The sequence below is a fragment of the Mytilus edulis genome, chromosome 1 (assembly GCF_963676685.1).
Source record: "Mytilus edulis chromosome 1, xbMytEdul2.2, whole genome shotgun sequence".
Taxonomy (NCBI): Eukaryota; Metazoa; Mollusca; class Bivalvia; order Mytilida; family Mytilidae; genus Mytilus; species Mytilus edulis.
The window spans coordinates 49,052,518-49,074,253 of record NC_092344.1 but is presented as its reverse complement, the minus strand read 5'-3'; the positions used below and the strand labels follow the sequence as shown (position 1 = coordinate 49,074,253).

The window sequence follows — 21,736 nt, the reverse complement described above, 5'->3', positions numbered from 1 at the left end:
ACACACAATGATTAAAGTGTCATTTAAATTTTCAGAAGTAATACCACCATTGATTTTCCCTAATTTAGTGGTTTTTTTTTAAATTGGCATTTTTCAAAAATTGCAGAATTTATCTCATCAAATTGAATATTTCAGTTATATGCTATGTAGAATCTTGTGTATTATTGGAAAATGGTATTGGAAAAGAAATACATGATGTATTAAGTGTAATCTTTGATTTTTTTTACAGGAATAAACTGTTTTCCCCAGAGAGCAGCTCTATTAAAGTCTATGTTGAATTTCTTGAAGAAAGCCATTCCTGATCCCTCATTTTCTGACAGCATAAGACACTGTAAGTTCACATGTAAAAATTATATTAGAGTATATGATATTTTTTATGCCCCACCTATGATGCGAGTGGTGCTTCCATGTACTTTGGACACATTCTTGTTACACCAGTTTCTCTTTTTGTTATTCAAATATATTATATGTGCCTATTTCTGTAATAGCTTGTAATGTATGCTCAGGACCAAAAGTTTTGAAAACCAAAAATATGAAACATTAGTGAGTACTAAAATCGAGAGTCTTTTGTTAAAAGCTAAAATTCTAAAGATTATAATTTTGAAGGAGTAAGTAGAAGCCTTAGCTTAGTAATCACCTGAAAATTACAGACACATAAATCCTTTGAATCATGTCAATGCTAACACACTGGCTTGACAGATTGCACCCTCATTACAAATTTTATACAAGGATCAGTGCAAATTTAGAGGTAGTGAAAAAGGTATGCATGCACATGTTGTTTACTGAAATAAGTGATTAAAAAGGAAACTTTTCTCTTGTGGTAATTCTGACATTATTGTAAATGTTGTCTGATGTATAATGAAATTTGATGTACATGTAGGAACATTTATTTGTATATTGACAGTAATGGAGTGTTCTCTGCCTAAGTCCTTAAAGCATATCATCAGTAATGCTGATTACTACGGACCATCTCTGTTCCTACTTGGTAAGTAAAAATTATGCAATCATGCATGCTATTATTCAATGTGTTATTTGTTAAGCTTTTATGTTTAAAAAAAACTTGTGATACAGGTACTGCACTTTATTTCAGCAAGAATATTTAGAATTTTGAATAGTTTTAGTTTTACAAGAGCTGAACTAGAAACTGTCTCAAGCCATGAAAATATAAATATTTTTTAAGCCTGTCCATGATCTTGTTTAAAAACTCTGGTTGATTTTTTTTTTTTAACAGTAAATGATTGTATATTTTGCATTATATTATAACTGTTATTGTTATCAATTTGAAAATTTAATTTACAGCCACTGATGTTGTGACTGTGTATGTCTTCCAAGAACCTTCCCTTCTTTCCTCTTTACAAGATAGTGGCCTGACTGATGTTGTTCTTCATGCTCTTCTCATCAAAGATGTAAGTACATAGAGGTTTAATAATAGGCAGCTGGACATGCCAGATGACCTTATATAGGCTGAGTTCGAAATTTTATGTGAATGATTAATGTTCTTATGCCCCACATTATGCCCCACCTACGATTGTAGAGGGGCATTATGTTTTCTGGTCTGTGCCTCCATCCGTCAATGCGTCAGTTCGCTTCAGGTTAAAGTTTTTGGTCAAGGTAGTTTTTGAAGAAGTTGAAGTCCAATCAAATTGAAACTTAGTACACATGTTCCCCATAATATGATATTTCTAATTTTAATGCCAAATTATAGTTTTGACCCCAATTTCACATTCCACTGAACATAGAAAATGATAGTGCGAGTGGGGCATCCGTGTACTATGGACACATTCTTGTTTGCAACTACCTGAAACATATTTCAGATAAAATGGTAAGGTAGATCAAGTACACACATTTAAGCAGCAACACATTTTAGTAAACAAACAAAGAAATGTTCAACATGGGTTTAAAAAACATGAAAAAACAAAAACAAACTTTCAACTGATACCTACTTCACATTTAATTAAAAAATATTATCAACTGGATGAACTCAAACAATCAGTTCAAAAGCCTTGAATATGACAATTTTATAAAAACAAATGATATGTAAATTCACTGAATATTTACACGAAAGTTGGGAAAGGACACAAAAAAATTAAGTTATGTCAAATAAAATGATTTGTTTATAATTCTAGGTACCAGCAACCAGAGAGGTGCTGGCTTCATTACCGAATGTGTTCAGTGCTTTATGTTTGAATGCTCGAGGTCTGCAGTCATTTGTTAACTGTAAACCATTTGACAGACTGTTTAAAGTTCTTTTGTCTCCTGATTACTTACCTGCTATGAGGAGGAGGAGGAGTTCTGATCATTTTGGTGAGTACAGAAATCATTATTCCTATATAGGTATTCAAAGAATAATATCAGAAAACAGACAGGAGTAATAAATTCATTAAAATGCAGACATATGGTGGAGATTAAACAACATATAAACAGGTCACTTCAGTCACTTGAATATGTGTCCTGCTTCAGTGATTTTAAATTTGAAGAACAATATGTAATGTACATGTATATTCATGAATCAACACAAATATATGACCTTCCAATGGTATTCCACTGAATATATCACTGAATTGATACGAATTTGAAATAGAATTATTTAAACAGTCACATAAACTTTATTGATTCAAAATATACCTGTATTTTAGGTGATACAGCCAGTAGTTTGGGTAATGCTATGGATGAACTGATGAGACACCAGCCTTCATTGAGGACTGATGCTACGACAGCTATTATTAAGGTACGTTTTTGTACAAAATGTATATGTTAAATGTTATGGATAGTTTCATTTATCAGACAGTGAAGTTTAAATTTTACATGTAACATCTCCTGGATTCTATATACAAATGTGCTGTATTCAAAAACCATTTTGTTTGAAGATTAGAAAAAAATAAAAGGATTTCAGTTTATTCTTAAAAATTTGAAAAAAGTCCGAATATTTTGAGTAAAATTCGCTGGTTTGTGCTATTATAGATTAAAAAAAAACTGAAAAAGGATAGTTTGAAAATTTTTATTCAAAGTGCCTTCTTATGAAAGTAACATAATTATTAACATTCAATACTGATTTGTTATGCTTCAGTATGACTGCATTTTCATCATATTGCTCTTATATGAATAAAGACTCAACAATATTTTGAGTAAAAATGTAAGCAATTCAGTTTTTTGCCGGTTTGTGCTATAATAAATTAAAAAAAAACTGAAAAAGGATAGTTTGCAAATTTTTATTCAAAGTGCCTTCTTATGAAAGTAGCATAATTTTTAAGATTCAATACTGATTTATTATGCTTCAGTATGGCTGCATTTTCATCATATTGCTCTTAAATGAATAAAAACTCAACATGTCGTCTTATGTATGAATTGGATATATTATTTCAGCTATTAGAAGAGGTATGTGCCATGGGAATGGACCCAAAATATGTTTGTCAGAAATCTCAACCTAAGACAGAACAGAGCTTATTTGTGACACCCTCTCCTCGCCCTCCTGATAATGGCTCCTCAGATGAGGAAGATGAGGATGAAGAAATGGCTGCCAACACCCAGGAAAGTACACAGAAAAGTGTCCAACAGGCTGCACAATCTAGTCAGTGAGTAGACATTTCCAAATATATGCATATGCTTAATAAAGAGTGGAAAGGCACTACTGTGGATTCAGTATTATTCGTTGGGTTCTTCTTCTTTCCAAATTCCCTCCTGTTTAGGAGCACTCGGGTTCTAATTTTCTTTGATTTCATGGGTACAGGAGAACCATGAATTTAAATGTTCAGTGAATTACAAGTTTTCTGAAGAAATGCATGCAGACTTGGTTAAAACAATGAAATCAAATATCCACGAAAAGGCTAGTTATTCTCAATCCACGAACATTGGTGACAACGAATATACAAGAGTTCACAGTATCATAGATAAAGTATTTGAGCTATTATGTAGTGCTATGATGATCATGTCTCACTTTCTGCTTTTGATAAATGTAATGTTTTAATATTCAATGCATGTGCCCTGCCTTCGGTTGTGTGCAGGAAAGGGGCTTAATGTTTTAAGTAGATGACTGTCCATCCTATTTTATTTAAACATTTTTATTTAATGTAGCTTCCATGAAGTTCAAACTTAGTGCACATGGTTCTTTTATTGTAATTTCATTCTGTTAATATTTAGTATGTGATTATATTTTCAGATCACAAACAAGTCCAACAGAAAAAGAAGCAATACCATTGATGGATTATGTATTAAATGTGGTAAGTTGAAATAATAGAGATGATTGGTGTATTTGTAAAATTCATGTCTGATTGGGTTTTATTTCAACTTAATTTAAGAAATATTTGATGCAAGCTATACTTTATTGTAGTTTTAACATGGGTAGGAATAATATTCGTGATTATTTTTGCCCAAGTAATAGTGAGCATTATATTTGATCTTCAAATGATAGTTTGTTGTCATCTGGAATAAAGTAATGCGACAATAACTTGGCAATTCCTTGGTATACCTTGTTTTATCAATGTTCTACAAGGTAAAATTGATTGCTACATAATGACACCTATAATTTATATGTTGTTATAAAATAACACCTTTAAATGTGATTTATTAAGAATTGTTTTAAATACTGTAAATTCAGAAATTATTGTGTTCATTTATTTTTGTGATTTTGTCATTTTTGACTTGCATACGATTTGATTTTTTACGATTTTCTCAGGTTTAATTCAAATAATAAATATCAAAATGTGAGTTTAAATTATTGCGTTTACAACTCTCTCACATTTTTAGCAATAATAAAAACCTTACTATGATTTCTTAATTTACAGTATCTAAAATTAGAAATTATAAATATTTTGAAATATTTGTTATACTTTAAATTGTTGTTTTGCAGATGAAATTTGTTGAAGCTATTCTGAGCAACAATTCAACTGACGACCATTGTAAGGAGTTTGTAACCCAGAATGGACTACAACCATTGATGTCAATTCTAGGGATGCCTAACTTGTCCATTGACTTCCCTGCTTCACAAGCTTGTCATGCTGTCTCAATTGTCTGTAAAGCCATTCTGGTATGTCTTTTTTACAATTTGAATTAACTATTTCATATCTCAATTATGAACTAGAAATTATTTTTTAACAACTGAAAAAAAAGTAAAACCATAAAAATAATGAATTAAAAATGGAAAGTCCCTAATCAAATGGCAAAATCAAAACTGAGTTCTGCAAGTTAGATTATCGGAAGATAAGAGATTGAGATATTGAAATTAAATATTACATATGTTTTGAATGCAAGCAGATAACTGTTTTATTGTTGTCTACATATAGTCATTTATTATTTTATAGCAATTATCCAGAGAGCCAAAGGTTTTAAAGCAAGGACTTGTGAAACTGGACGAAGTATTACAAAGCTTAGAAGGACTCCATAAACCACTAGATGCTCCAGGTGGCTCTGTACTGTTGAGAGAGCTGGCAAATGTAGCACATCTCCCAGATGCCATCCAGTCTCCACAGTTAACACCCCTATTACATGCTTTATCATCTTGCCATGCCTACATCATGATGTTTGTACATGTCTGTAAAATGGGACAGGTGAGACACATTTGTTTGTTTCAGAATTAAACATGTGGTGAATAGGAGGCACTTTTTAAAGACATTGATCTCGAATAATATAAAAAGGAGGTTTACTTTGTATACCAGAATTATATATAAAATTTAAAATGAGGTTTACTTTATATAATTCCTATATTCTAATCTGCTTCTGCAAATTCCAGTAAAAAATAAAAGTATTTCCTTTTTGAAATAAATACTAGTGTGAATAGAGCATTATATTTGATCTTCAAATGATAATTTGTTGTCATCTGGAATAAAGTAATGCGACAATAACTACAGTTGATTTGTTGAAATACCATGTATTATCAATGTTCTACAAGGTAAAATTGATTGCTACAAAATAACATCTAATGAGATTTATTGGAAAATTAAGAAATGCTGAAGAATATTGGATAGACTTTTAGGTTGTTCTGCAGATGAGGAAAATGCTACCACTTGTATGATTTATTTTCAAATCCCCATCCTCTTCATTGTGGAACAGCCCTTTAAAGTTTTGTAGTTGGATTGTACAAGTTTTGCAGTCTATCTTTGTTGGGAATGGGGATCAAGACCTGTTCCTGCAACTACAAAAATCTTATGAAATAGTGTTACGGGACGGGGGTGTCCCAAAAGTAAAAGGTATTATTATGAGGTTAACACACTGGTTACTATATTCTTGGTAAATTCTAGTATAGATCTGTCAACTCTGGTGTCGAGTTACAAACTAAGTTATACTGGTAGCGTAGCTGGTAAAATGGTCAAGACTATGGTAGCGTAGCAGGCAAAACAGTTAAGGCACTGGTCTAAATATGGTAGCACAGAAACTCATTTACATTGACTTACTAACTACATGTACAACAGATAACAAGATTAATAAAGCTTCACAATTTATTATATACAAAACATTCAATACTATTCCAAGTATAAATTACATGAAAACCCAACAGAACACTTGATAAAATATACAGAGACCCCCCTTTTCGGTACGTTAATCGTTTGTCAACATCGTAGTAAACGTAGTAAAACATCTAGGTCAATTATAGTTTGGTTCATTTATCCAACGGGGATGCAAAGGTACATGTATTGCATCGACTGCGGCACTTTTGGTTTGCTTGCCTTTGGTAAGTTTCCTTGGTATCAGGAGTGACTGCCCTGGTAGCGGGCCGCAGTCTATCTGAAGAAGACTGTTGTGCACTTGCTTTTATATCCCTGCCCCACCAACGCCACGTGCCCCTATGGAGATGGTGGGCAAATTACGCTATGCTGATTGGATGCTGATCTCAGGTCATTAGGTCACTGACGTCAATAAACATAGTGATGCAAATGGCGGCGATCGGAATGTTGACATTCTGTCGAGTCGGGAAATGGACAAACGGGACCTATCTAAGCTGACTCTTAGCATGTATGGGCCCCGGTTTCAATATATATGCCTAACGCTAATAAAATAACAAGGTAATAAAGCAGGAACGTGTGAAATAGGAGTAAACAGAAGGTTGGAACAGTCATTCAGTCGGGGGACCCCCCGTGGTCAAACAGTGAAGACGAACTCTATAGTATTATTCCCAGAGACCTGACTAACAATATTTACATACAATAACAATAAAAGTATACACAATGTTCATCAAATGTCTTTATATAAGCGTTGGCTAACAGTAAACGACGAACGCGAAAATAGAATAGAGTGCTTACGGAGTAGCCTGAAACAGTTGTATCTACAAACCTACAGCTTATACCCTAAACCGTAACAATAGTAGTTCTATTGGTGAAAAATGTATTGAGAACTCTTGGTTAAAATTGAAGGTCTGTTGTTTATTCCTCGTGTTTTTCATTTATTTCCACAGTAAATTGTTCCAAGAAAATGTATATGCATTACATCTGGAAGTAAACTGGCAATAGCTTCATGTAACAAACATGTGAATGTATCACTAATTACAGCTTTTACATTAATGCTAGCAAGACAAATCTTTGTTTGGCTTGCTTGCTTTGTTTGTATCAGTGTTTGCTCAAGCATGGTAATTAAGATAGGCGGGGCTTCAGCTTGTTTACATCATACTTAGATTGTATTGGACGTTATGTCTGAGGTTAAGGACACTTAATTTTAAAACATCACATGACAAATATTCTCACATGTTTCTCACCTGTAAAAATACAATAATTTGTCAATGAAAGAAAAATATAAACTTTTTTCTTGTATGAGGCTGAGAAACAGGCCTTCAACATTAATTGACCTAATATTGTTTTTATAACATATCAATCTATTAGTTCATTCAGTTATTTCCATGTCTTTCCTTCGATTATGCAACTCAAGAAAATATTCCAAAATGGGAAACAATTGTATCGAAAAGAGAAAATAGAGTGCACCTTTTTTATGTTAGGGTGTGTTTGAGATTAATATTTTGTCTTGAAAATGTACAAAACAAGAGTATTTGATGCATCATCTCGCTATCATTTTATATAGCAAAGCTACAGGTTGACTTTATAACATAAAAAAAAATCACAGTACTAAAAGATGAAATATAGAGTCAAGTGAAATACCTATCCAATGGATCACAAAATCAGAGTAGGTGTGTTCGAATAGCTATTTTACTAAAAGTGCTTGACGACAGTCTTTAAGTTGGATCTCTGAAAAAAAAATTGTCTTCCGTTTCTACGATTGTGAAAATGAACTGATGTAATAGGAAGATAATTTAGACGAAGTAGAATCCTGTCTGTATTGTATATTTACAGGTAAGGAAACATGTGAGAATATGTATCATGTGATGTTTTAAAATTTAGTGTCCTTAACCTCCAACATAACGTCCAATAAAATTTAAGTATGATGTATACAAGCTGAAGCCCCGCCTATCTTAATTACCATGCTTGAGCAAACATTGATACAAACAAAGCAAGCAAGCCAAACAAAGATTTGTCTTGCTAGCATTAATGTAAAAGCTGTAAAAAGTTATTTAATTTAAACTGGATTATAAAGTTGTGAACATGTATACAATTCTATATAGTGTTAAACATATTAAAATGAACATTACAAATAGAAAGCCACTCATAATTCATGTAATTACAGATAACAGATCGCTGGAACATAATTACATCCAAGTTTCTGAAGTGTGAATTGTCATTGCATGATTTTATTTGTGTGGGTTAAGTACTGGTGAAAATAAATTCTTAAAAAGTTCAGTTAAATATATAATTACAAATATTCATGTACTATCAATTTCTTTTCTTTAACAGACTGACATAAGAACAATATCTGTCAACCACTGGGGTTCTGAACTTGGTTTAAAAGTATTGAATGGACTAAGTAAGTTGTACACTTCACTTGTTTGGGAGAGCACAGTTCTGTTGGCCTTGTGCAGTGAGGACATCTTGCCATCAGGCTGTGAATTTGGCAGGTCCGATATGGAAAAACTTTTACCTAAAGATTTCAAGTCAGAAAAGGATGACAAAGAAGAGGAAAAGGAAGGCTCATTAACCAGGGCTGCAGGAGAAATGGGCAGTAATGGTGTCAGTGCTGCCATGGAGTCTTTATCCACTTCAGAAAGTGTGGGATCTCCCATGGATGTAACAGACAGTCAGACATCTCAGGGGACAGACAAAAAACCAAAACTGTCTCCTGCATTACAAGCTCAGATCAAACAATTGAAACCACTGTTATCAGTTTCATCTAGGCTTTGTAGAACACTTGCAGAGTTATTTGGTCTCTTGGTTAAGTTAAGTGTTGGAAGCCCAGTGCGTCAGAGAAGGACCAATGCTGTAGTGTCTCCTACCACTCCAACACCAGCAGCCCAGGCAGTGGCAAGAGCTCTGACTAAACTTCTTACAAACGGTTTGAATTGGGAGCCTCCACCCTGGTCCCCTGTTCCAAAATTAAGGTAAGTTATTGTGGTGATATAGGGTTTGTTTTGGATTTTTTTTTAATGTTGATATACTAAAACTTTGAATGAATAAAAGGAATTGTATAGATAATGTACATCAGTGAGACAGCAACTCAAACTGTATAACATGGAACACTCTAGCTGTATTGTAATTACAATCTTGAAAAAATACAACAGAAAAGTCTTCATGTAGAATTAATCATGCTAAATTCTTGCTTATTTTTTATAGATTAAAACTGAATTATATTGTACTTTTAATGATTTATCTTTATTTGTTGACAGGTTAACATTCCTTGTGTGTTCTGTTGGTTTTACATCACCAATGTTGTTCGATGAGAGAAAGAATCCTTACCATTTGATGTTACAGAAATTCCTTTCATCTGGTGGACAGAAAGCTCTTTTCCAGTTAGTATATAACTTCTTTTTTTCTATCCTAAATTTGAACTTTCCCATTTAAGAACTTTAATAATTAATTTATGTTAAAATGTATATATAAGCATGTATTATTTATTGTCTGGTGCATGTGTTTTGCAATGATGATTACAATTTGACAAGCATATATCTGAACATATGTTGATTCAATGTAGTCTGAAAAAGTACATGTGACCTCATTGGTGTGCTTAGGGCTATTCCAGAAAAAAATGTAGGGCGGGTGGGGGTTGGAAGGCACATTATATTAATACTACATGGATGATGGGTATCAGAGCAACTTTTCACACTATAATGCACTATAATTCTTGGTGGCAGGTGCTGACAAAAACTGCCTTCCAACCCCAATACATTTTTTTCTGGAATAGCCCTTACTTGTTTGGTGATTTCTATCTATGCTTACAACTCATAAAAAAGTTTATGTCAGTATGTACTGTCTAAATTGGTACAAATCTGTCCATTTCAATAAAAGAAGACGCTAAAATTTTCAAAATATTTTAACAAAAATATATGTTTTTATTACAGGGCCTTTGAGTGGGCACTTGCTTGTGATGGTAAAAAATCAGCTGATGAACTGCCAGGTAAGTTTTCATTAATTATCTTGGATTAATGAAAGCTTTATTACTTATTTGTAAAACTTGCTATTGGGTTGCTGTCTTGTTAAGTTTATGACACATGATCTTGTGTTTTTTGTTTTGACTTCCAACTAGAAGTTTGAAGTTAGTGTTTCTCATGAAAAATTAAGTTCTTATATTGCAGACATATACGTTCATATATTATTACAGCATATTAAAAAATGATTGTCTGCAAGTGGAGTTTTGTAAGAATTGATGAGTATACATTGTATGTAATTTCCAATTGACTTAAAAATCAAAGAAATTTTGGTTAGATTTTCATGTAAAAAAGATTGAGATATTGTGGAGGGGGCTAACTTTTACTGTTGTACGTCTGTATAATATATTTAAAATGTTTTGTCTTCTTTTCATAACTGGAAACCGCTTTTTATCCAGGAATACCTTTTGTATAGAAATGGGACAATCTTTAGTCTCTTTCTGTTTACAACATATTTTATTTTCTTATAGATGGAACTGGGGAATTTCTGGATGCATGGTTGATGCTCATTGAGAAAATGGTGAACCCAAAGACAATTATGGAATCCACACACACCCTGCCAGAAAAGTCTAGTCAAGCAGGATTTATACCCTTCAACAAAGTGCAATATCTCATCAGTACACAAAAGGTAAATTATCATTCAAGGTCCTCATATATTTTGTGCAAACTGTTTCATTTGTTCAGATCTTCTAAAATGAAAAATGACTTGCATTAAGGTACAGTTGTGATCCTGAGTAATATTTTATTGGAATATCACCATTTAATAGTATCTGATTGGAGGAAAAGCTGAAAATGCTGAAAAATACCTGTCTTACCTCTAAGTCTGATTAATTGGTAATTGTTTATATTGACTAATATGACATACTAGTTTAGAAATGCACAATCTATGATGAATATACACTGACAAGCATATGTCTGAATAATGCTATGTTAGACACACCTACTTCTGAGATGTTTGTGCCCTGAAATTGTTTACTTAAAAATGAATGAAACTTATAGTGAAGTTACATATTAACAATGATCGAATATATATGCTCCAAAACTATCTGAATTAAAATAAGGAGATGTGGTGTGATTGCCCATGAGACTGTCCACCAGAGTTCTAATGATGTGTATGTAAGAGCTATATGTTACTGTATATCTCCACAGATATAGCCTTCAACAATGAACAAAACCAATACCATTTAAATATTGAACATAACATACTGCTAAATATAAATGCACAATCTATGATGAATATACACTGACAAGCATATGTCTGAGTACTGCAATGTTAGACACACCTACTTCTGAGATGTTTGTGCTCTAGAAATGGTTTATTTCTATGTAAATGAAATGTGTTGTAAAGTCGCATAACATTAACAATGATATAATGTATGTTTTAAAGATAACTTTATAAAAATAAGATGTGGTGTGATTGCTAATGAGACCGTCCACATGAGTCTAAATGATAAGCATATAAGGAACTATAAGTAACTGTATAATCTTCAACAATGAGCAAAATGCCTACCATATCAATACTTATTATAACACACTAGTTTTACATAAATGCACAATCTATGATGAATATACACTGACAAGCATATGTCTGAGTACTGCAATGTTAGACACACCTACTTCTGAGATGTTTGTGCTTCTAAATTAAAAGTATAAGAAACTTATAGCAAAATGAAATAACAATGATAGAATGTATCTTTAGAAAATGTTATAATGAAAATAAGAAGATTTGGTGTGATTGCCAATGAAACTGTCCACCCAAGTCCAAATTGATATTCCTGAGCTATACAGAGGTTAAGCCTTCAACAATGAGCAATGAGCACAACACCTACCATATCAATACTTATTATAACACTAGTTTTACATAAATGCACAATCTATGATGAATATACGCTGACAAGCATATGTCTGAGTACTGCAATGTTAGACACACCTACTTCTGAGATGTTTGTGCCCCTGAAATAGTTATAAGTATATGAAACTTTTAGTGAAGTTACACAACAATGATAGAATGTATGTTTTAAAAATATCCTAACGAAAATAAGGAGATGGAGTGTGATTGCTAATGATACAGCTGTGAGGTCTAAATCATCTTCTTACCTGGGACAGTGTTGTTATGAATTTTATATTGAGGAATGTATTTCAGGCTGCTTTTAATGCTGTAATGGAAATGTGGAACAAGAAACCTCTGAAAATTTATGGTGGACGAATGTCAGAGTCCATGCTAGCAATACTTAGTCATATTATAAAAGGAGAAATCATAATCCAGGTAAAATATTGATGAAACGTATGAGTTAGTTCAATTAAGTATGGACATTTGTTCATTGTTCCAAAGAAAGAACATGCACTATGAAAGGAATATGTGATTTTTGTTTGCTCTAGGATTGAGATTACTATTTGGTAAAAAGAATTGATTTAATTACTGAGCATTTTATTTCAAAGGCTCTTTTTAGTTATAAAGTATTCAATGTTAATATTTTCCCGGTTTCAAGAAACAAGTTGTTTAACAGAACACATTTATAATTGAACTGTTTACTGATATATTTATCATAAAACATTATAAAATACATGCAAATAGACTTTGGTGGAGTACAATTTTGCTTTTAGACCAACTTATTAAGGCTGTTAATTTTAGGAATATTTGGCTAAAGAAAAAGCAACAATTGAAGCACAACCAAGCAGTGCAACTCCTGCAACCCCTGGACCATCAACAGCCCCAGCAGCTGCAGCAGCCCCTACTGAACAAGAACCCCAGGTTCATCAACTTTACTTACAGATGGTATGTAATTTGGTCAAATATAATTGTTGATGTTAAGTAAATAACTAGATATTTTTTGAAAACCATTATAGCTTTCATCATCACATTTTAAAATGGACGTTACAATTTTGATGTCCTGTTGATTAGTATAATAATGTCATTTAAAGGTTAACTACATATGTAGGTATGGATTTAGTATTAATCATTCAATACCAATTTTAGTGGATTTGGTTGGTTATGGATGCACTACAAAATCAAGAGTTAAAAAAGGCTCTTATTTTCTGTAGGTATGTATGCAGACTTTTGTAAAGCTATGCATTCGAAGTGTATGCAGACTTGTAAAGCTATGCATTCTAATAAATGTCCATGAGAATACAATTTTTCCCTTATCCAACAAAAATGTTACCAACTAAATGAAATGAATTTAAAGTATTAGAAATAAAATGTTTCATTCATGTAAACTATGTCTCCTATTTCTTGGTTAGCACTAATAAATTTTCCCCACAATGTAAGTATAGTCTATAAATTTTGTTGATTTAGCACACAATAGTCATATATATATTTTCCTCTGTCATGCAATGTGTATCTTCATTTGTGTCTTGTCATGTGACATATGTGATTGTTTACAATGCTATATTAATGTAGTGATTGGCATCGTTGGGTAGAAGTTTGTTGTAACTTTAACCCTGGTATTGTAGCTAGACAGATTCATTAAAAGTAAACAGAGTTAATAATTTAAGGGTTGCATTGATCTTCCAAATTCAGTAAGCAACCTTTTTTTAGCCTTAAATATTTTTGTTTGATGATGCCCAGTATCTGTTGAAAAAAAATATGTGATAATTTACTGTACTTTAATGCTTTGTCACAATCAGGGCTACGATATTAGAAGAAAAAAAACAACATTATTTAAGGATAAATCACTTGGTAATCGTCTTCAGTACTTAGTTATATATGCTATTATATATAGAAGATGTAAGGGATATGACTGACATTGAGACAGCAACCCAACAACACAGGGTATCCTATAAAGACATAAAGGGGTGAATATATGTTATATGGGAAACATTTCTACAATGCTAAATACATTAATTTTCCTTCCAGCTGATTGGCATGGGTTTTACTCCAGAACAAAGTGCAGAGGCCTTGCTACATTGTAACAGTTTAGAACAGGCTACAGAATGGATAGTCAATCATCCCTCTACACCTGCTGCTGCACCTCCAAGTGATGCAAATGTTACTGATGTAAATATAACATGTCTAGACATGGACCTTCAAATTATTTATAGCCTAAAACCCTTTTAGTAGTTTCATTAAACAAAAGCTGTTAATAAACAAAAGAAATTAACTTAAGGGAAAAGAAAATTGACAGCTTTGAAATTAAAAAGAACAAATGCTTATGATTAAATGTTCCTTCAGAAGAATCTTACTTATAAGGGCTGTTCCAGAAAATACTATGTCCCCCCCAGGGACGGCACTTTTTAGCTCACCTGGCCTAAAAGGCCATGTGAGCTTTTCTCATCACTTGGCGTCCGTCGTCGTCGTCGTCGTCGACGTCGTCGTCGTCGACGTCGTCGTCGTCGTTAACAATTTTTCAAACATCTTCTCCTCTGAAACTACTGAATGGATTTGAATGAAACTTAACATGATTGTTCCTTAGTATATCCTGCACAAAATGTGCGCTTCGATTTTTGATCCGTCAAAAAACATGGCCGCCGTTACTTAAAATAGAACATAGGGGTCAAATGCAGTTTTTGGCTTATAACTCAAAAACGAAAGCATTTAGAGCAAATCTGACATGGGGTAAAAATGTTCATTAGGTCAAGATCTATCAGCCCTGAAATTTTCAGATGAATCAAACAAACCATTGTTGGGTTGCTGCCACTTAATTGGTAATTTTAAGGAAATTTTGCAGTTTTTGGTCATTATCTTGAATATTATTATAGATAAAGATAAACTGTAAACAGCAAAAAAGATCAGCAAAGTAAGATCTACAAATAAGTTAATATGACCAAAATTGTCAATTGACCCCTTAAGGGGTTATTGTCCTTTAATGACAATTTTTCACAATTTGTTCATCATATTTGCTAACTTTAAAAAATCTTCTCCTCTGAAACTACTGAATGGATTTGGTTAAAACTTAGCATGGTTGTTTCTTAGATTATCCTGCACAAAGTGTGTGCTTTGATTTTTGATCCGTCAAAAAACATGGCCGCCGTTACTTAAAATAGAACATAGGGGTCAAATGCAGTTTTTGGCTTATATCTCAAAAACGAAAGCATTAAGAGCAAATCTGACATAGAGTAAAAATGTTCATTAGATCAATATCTATCAGCCCTGAAAATTTCAGATGAATCAAACATCCAATTGTTGGGTTGCTGCCACTTAATTGGTAATTTTAAGGAAATTTTGCAGTTTTTGGTCATTATCTTGAATATTATTATAGATAAAGATAAACTGTAAACAGCAAAAAAGATCAGCAAAGTAAGATCTACAAATAAGTTAATATGACCAAAATTGTCAATTGACCCCTTAAGGGGTTATTGTCCTTTAATGACAATTTTTCACAATTTGTTCATCATATTTGCTAACTTTAAAAAATCTTCTCCTCTGAAACTACTGAATGGATTTGGTTAAAACTTAGCATGGTTGTTCCTTAGATTATCCTGCACAAAGTGTGTGCTTTGATTTTAGATCCGTCAAAAAACATGGCCGCCGTTACTTAAAATAGAACATAGGGGTCAAATGCAGTTTTTGGCTTATATCTCAAAAACGAAAGCATTAAGAGCAAATCTGACATGGAGTAAAAATGTTCATTAGGTCAATATCTATCAGCCCTGAAATTTTCAGATGAATCAAACATCCAATTGTTGGGTTGCTGCCACTTAATTGGTAATTTTAAGGAAATTTTGCAGTTTTTGGTCATTATCTTGAATATTATTATAGATAAAGATAAACTGTAAACAGCAAATATGATCAGCAAAGTAAGATCTACAAATAAGTCAATTTGACCAAAATTGTCAATTGACCTCTTTAGGAGTTATTGCCCTTTAAAGACTTTTTTCACAATTTGTTCATCATGTTGACTTACTTTAAAAAATCTTCTCTTATGAAACTGCTGTATCAATTTCAGCCAAACTTAGGCTAAATGAGTTTCAGAGTTTCAGAGTTTCAGAGTATCTAGTATAAATTTTATATTTCATTTCCTTGTATGTCAAGAAACATAGCTCCTATGGCTAAAATAGAACATAGGAGAAAATGATTTTTTTTTGCTTTTGAAGAAAATAGGACGATTCAAAGAACATTTAAATAAATTGAAAAGCTCAAATAATCATTGATGAGAGATTAAACCAAAAAAATTCAGGTGAGCGATTCAGGCTCTTGAGAGCCTCTTGTTTTTTTACCCCCACCACCCATAGAAATCAATTAAATTTTTAAACCACCACCAATAGAATTTAGATTATGTCAAGACCAACAACCTATGGAATCTTAAAAAAAATCATTGAAACCCACCACCCATAGATTATTTTTTCTGTCAGTTTAGAAAAATATCGGAATGATGCTATTTTCCATAGATTATTAAAGGTTTTTCACAATGTTTTGGCTATCAGCATGAGAAAATGTGCAGTCCTAGTGGTCGGGTTGTCAGTTTCAGCACTTGGATGCGTTAAGTGTCCCTTGTCTACACGCATTCATATTCATATTTCAACTTAAAATTTCAGAAATGTATCCAACCAAAATGAACCGAACCACAACCCTTGTATAGAAAATCAAACCAAACTGTTAGGTAGGCGTATTGTTACAGCCCTAGCTAGCGACAAGTTACCAAAACAAATTCAACATGCATGCAGTAATTGACAATTGGCAAATCACCTTTGAGATCAGTTTTACAAATCACAATTCAGGGTAAGGCTAAACCATTTGTCACAACAGTCCTGTAGGCCTTGGCAGCGTATGTTTTGCTAGCCTTTCATCCATTTGTTCTTTGAATCCGTTTCAACAAAATCAAAGATTTAATGAACCTAACAAATTAAACCACAAAGTATTGTTAGCTTTGTACCCCCAAAATTATCATGCAATTCAAGTTCTACATTTTCTTTAATTGGGGGAGACAGGATTTAACATTTCATATTTTGGAAACAGGGATTGCAGGTTTCTTTTTGGAATTCAGTTTTTTTTTTTACCTCTCCCCCTCCCTTAGTTAAACGTCCAGATCAAAACATCGAACTATGCACTTTTCCTGGATCAAACATGAGGTTAGTCTTTGAAAAATATTTGTCTAGTATAAGGCTAACCTCTACAAATACTAGACCACTTATCTTTTCTGGTTTTACTTTTTTGTGGCATAGCCATCGTTAGTTGATCGATCGTTCCAAGTTAAAAAAAAAATAGGGGAAAACGCAATGTTTGTTCTGTTTTTTTACTTGTTTGCTTAGGTACTTTGTGTATCGTGTTTGTGTATATTACCTGCTAGGAATATGGGGAACTCCATCATCTGACGTTCCTGGGAGGTTGTCCATTTTGCTGTTTATACATACATGTCAACCTCTGACAATGGGAAATCATGTCATGACATGACATGATATGTCAAAAAGCGTGTGAAAACGAGTGACGTAGATGCGGACTTGTTAATATGAATGTGGTAATGTTCATAATTTCATACAAATTTGTGAATACAAAAAACCAATATATATTCTACTTTGAACTTTTATTGTATTAAACAGTGGTCTGTTATGTTGCTTTTAAAGCACCACCACTAGGCACATATTCAAAACAACTGCCAGTTTCAATTTTAGTTACATTTATTTGATAACAGCACACAATCCAAATGTAACATAGTCAAGTTCGGATCAGAATTCAGTGTTAATTTCTTTATAATTGAAAAGGCTCTCTCACAGTAGGAATTGATATTTGACTGAATTAGCTTCATCAAGATTTGAAAGAATGTCATAATGTTAGGTTTTTTTTGGCAATGTAAAATGTCATCTATAGATTATCTCTGCCATTGCTCCCATTGCTATTGCCTGGTTAAAACTGGGTAGTTCATCAGAAGAAAGCTGGTACTATCAGAGCTGATGCAACAGTTCTGTGGTATTTTTATCCCCATGGCCTGTAGAAATCTGTTGCCGTGTTGGCTAGATTTAAAACTGAAATTGAAAAAGAAAAATGTTTTATAAATTTGATTTCTATTAGATAAACATGTTAAATGTTTATTCAAATAGCTACATTGTATTTCTCCTCTCACATGTATTGTTTTTTTATCATTGCAACATAGAATGCACAAATTATGCGTTACTTGTCACTCGATCATTTAAACTCGAACTCCAAAATATAATTTATATATCTTGAATCTTGCCGTACACGTCGTTTTGGCTTAACAATTGGCACTTTAGGCGACGGTACAGGTCCTGAAAAGTGACCTCTTTCTGTGCACATTTCCCCATTAAAGTGAATTTGAAAGAAAGTCACAAAATCGTTAAAACTAATCACAAACTACTTACCTTTTACTGTTTGTCCATATAGAAAAATAAACAATACGGCAGCCAAACAATTGCTTCGAATTTTTCGGTATTTATCGCCGAATAAGGATAAAACCCGAGAATAGCGATAGCACTAACGACCAAAAAATGAAAAGAACGAAAAAGCGTGTAATTGCGTGTAAAGTGGTGAAAAGCGTGTACACGCCATGTGACAGAATCCTCGCGTGTAAACCGTTGAAAAAGCGTGTATTACACGCGAATATCATATGTCACTTGACATGTATGGTTTATACCATGTGCTAATATTTCAGATTTCAACGAAACGAAATAACCGTAAAAAAGTTTATATGTTTAAGTGTTTATTGTCATAAATAGACAAGATGTAACAATATATTACATTTAAAATAATAATGTATCAATCTGCGGGTATCTAATAAATAAACTGACTAGTAAAACCGGGAAAACTGTTTGATTCGCTTCGTTTAAAAGACAAATATATTCCGTAATATATATTTACCGCAAAGGGAAATAACTCCAACTGTCTTTACTTTTTTAGATAGGGTTGCATGGTACCAGTTAAGGAAACAGTAAATAATAGGAAAACTGCCGTTTTTCGTTACAACTATCTAGTAACGCTTCGTGTCAAATGTGCACCGGAAATATGCACACACAACGGAATAACCCACCACCCATATATTATCAATTTTCTCCTAAATACCCACTACCTATAAATATAAAATTATCCTCAAGGGTACCACCAACGTAAATATTTTCTTCCCTCACACGACCACCCATGGAAAAAAGATCGTTTGCCGTCCCCGGGGGGGACATAGTATTTTCTGGAACAGCCCTAAGCACAATTAGAGATATATGAATTAATGTGTATATTTTTATATAAGTAGAAGCAGATCTGTTGAATACGTTATGAAGTTGTTGTTCTTCTTTATCATGGCTACAGTTGTATTCTCTATACTTGCAGCCCTTTAGTAATTTACTTGAGATGTCTGAAGAAGATCAGATGATGACAGCCATTGCCATGTCTTTAGGACAGAACGCAACGATGTCCACTGACAATGTAAATATTTCATCTTTTTATTTTTTTTTTTTAATTTCTGTAGATTTTCCCCTTTGCCTCAGTTTATGTTTTTCTTTTCTATGATGATTTTTATTGACAAGCATATATCAGATTATTTGTTGTTGATATTAGAAGTCTGAGGGAAGATATTTTATTGCAAAGTCTTATCATTCCGCAAATGAACTATTTTAAAACCTTAATATCCCAACCTAAGATAAAAAGGAGAATTGTGTTTTTTATCCGTCTGTCAGTTGTTTCATTCTCCTGTCTGTTTTGATCCATCTTGTATCAAATTAAAGTTTTGGTTTACAGTCATTCAAAGATTTGGTTATTGGTAGCTTGTGGTCACATCTCTTGAAACTTAGTATACATGTCCATTATTGTGTAAACTGTTTAATAAATACAAGCCAAAATAGGGTTCTGATCAGGATATCACTGTTTACTGAACATCTTTGTACAACTGAACTGTTGCATTAGTTAATGTCTTTCTTCCTTTGCATTTGTTAAAGGTGTTTTCATTTTGGTATTAACAAATTTTCACCCACTCAAAAAAAAAGTCATTTAAATTTTTTAGTTTATCTCGTACAATATGAAGTAAAAGCTATTTCTCACCTTATTTTATTTACAAATATTGTTGGATCTGTTTATACATGTGTGACTGATATGTATATTTATAGATCAGTATGTTCATCAATACCTTATACTTTATTGGTGTGGTCTTTTCTATGATGATGATTATTGACAAGCATATATCAGATTATCTGTTGTTGATATTTCAAGTCTGAGAGAAGATGTTTATGGTAAAGGCTGATCATTCTGCAAATATACTATTTTGAAACCTTTTTAGTCATACCTATGATAAAAAGGAGCATTATGTTTTTTTCCAGTCTGTCAGTTGTTCCATAGACCTGTGCTAGTTCATCTTATATCAAATGAGAGATTTGGTTTCAAGAATTGTTATTTGTGGTCACATGATTCACATCAACTTGAAACTTATGACAAGTATCCTCTATTTAATAATCACTTATCAAATTTAATAGGGTTTTCACCTTTAACTGAACATCTTTGTCAAACTTTACTGTTGCCCTTATGGTAGTCTTCCTTTGCATCTGTTTATGGTGTTTTCATTTTGGTATCTGCAAAAGAAAATAACACAATTTAATACAGATTAATTTTTATGCCCCACCTACGACAGTAGAGGGCCATTATGTTTTCTGGTCTGTGGCTCTGTTCGTGCATCCGTCCGTCCGTCTGTTCGTCTGTGCGTCCGTTCAGGTTAAAGTTTTTGGTCAAGGTAGTTTTTGATGAAGCTGAAGTCCAATCAACTTAAAACTTAGAACACTTGTTGCTTATGATATGATCTTTCTAATTTTAAGCCAAATTAGACTTTTGACCCCAATTTCACAGTCCACTGAACATAGAAAATGAAAGGGGGAGTTTCAGGTTAAAGTTTTTGGTCAAGCAGTTTTTGATGAAGCTGAAGTCCAATCAACTTGAAACTTAGTACACTTGTTGTTATGATATGATCTTTCTAATTTTAAAGCCAAATTAGACTTGTGACCCCAATTTTACGGTTCACTTAACATAGAAAATGAAAGTGGAAGTTTCAGGTTAAAGTTTTTGGTCAAGGTCGTTTTTGATGAAATTGAAGTCCAATCAACTTGAAACTTAGTTCATATGTTCCCTATAGTATAATCTTTCTAATTTTAATGCCAAATTAGATTATTACCCAATTTTTACAGTCCATGGAACATGGAAAAGGATAGTGGAAGTGGGGCATCTGTGTACTTTGGACACATTCTTGTTATAGTATTTTTTTTCCCATATTTCTAACTTAATGTTTATTACAAATACTATCAGATCTGTTGGTATATATACATATTAAACATATATTTAGAGATAAGTTTGTTCATCAGTACCTTATACTTTATTGGTATGGTCTTTTCTATGATGATTTTTATTGACAAGCATATATC

At 32.8% G+C, this 21,736-nt stretch overlaps 1 protein-coding gene and 1 non-coding gene across 16 annotated transcripts in view; both read left to right on the top strand.

The window, feature by feature from the left end:
• LOC139513204 (E3 ubiquitin-protein ligase HUWE1-like) overlaps window positions 1-21,736 on the top strand; it is a 143,551-nt gene that overhangs the window by 27,380 nt on the left and 94,435 nt on the right. For 10 of the 15 annotated variants that reach the window (XM_071301595.1, XM_071301579.1, XM_071301538.1 and 7 more), the window contains exons 18-34: window positions 230-331; window positions 905-985; window positions 1,300-1,406; window positions 2,127-2,304; window positions 2,637-2,728; window positions 3,364-3,572; window positions 4,157-4,217; window positions 4,847-5,023; window positions 5,298-5,543; window positions 8,769-9,409; window positions 9,695-9,817; window positions 10,367-10,422; window positions 10,924-11,081; window positions 12,597-12,719; window positions 13,086-13,229; window positions 14,310-14,450; window positions 19,665-19,760. In XM_071301595.1, coding sequence (XP_071157696.1) covers window positions 230-331; window positions 905-985; window positions 1,300-1,406; window positions 2,127-2,304; window positions 2,637-2,728; window positions 3,364-3,572; window positions 4,157-4,217; window positions 4,847-5,023; window positions 5,298-5,543; window positions 8,769-9,409; window positions 9,695-9,817; window positions 10,367-10,422; window positions 10,924-11,081; window positions 12,597-12,719; window positions 13,086-13,229; window positions 14,310-14,450; window positions 19,665-19,760 — 2,735 coding nt within the window. The remainder of the gene's footprint in view (window positions 1-229; window positions 332-904; window positions 986-1,299; window positions 1,407-2,126; window positions 2,305-2,636; window positions 2,729-3,363; window positions 3,573-4,156; window positions 4,218-4,846; window positions 5,024-5,297; window positions 5,544-8,768; window positions 9,410-9,694; window positions 9,818-10,366; window positions 10,423-10,923; window positions 11,082-12,596; window positions 12,720-13,085; window positions 13,230-14,309; window positions 14,451-19,664; window positions 19,761-21,736) is intronic. The other 5 variants (XM_071301605.1, XM_071301544.1, XM_071301573.1 and 2 more) reach the window with 1 other exon arrangement.
• On the top strand, window positions 11,335-11,407 carry LOC139508940 (small nucleolar RNA SNORD27). The gene has a single exon (XR_011661482.1). It is a non-coding gene; the product is annotated as a small nucleolar RNA SNORD27 (small nucleolar RNA).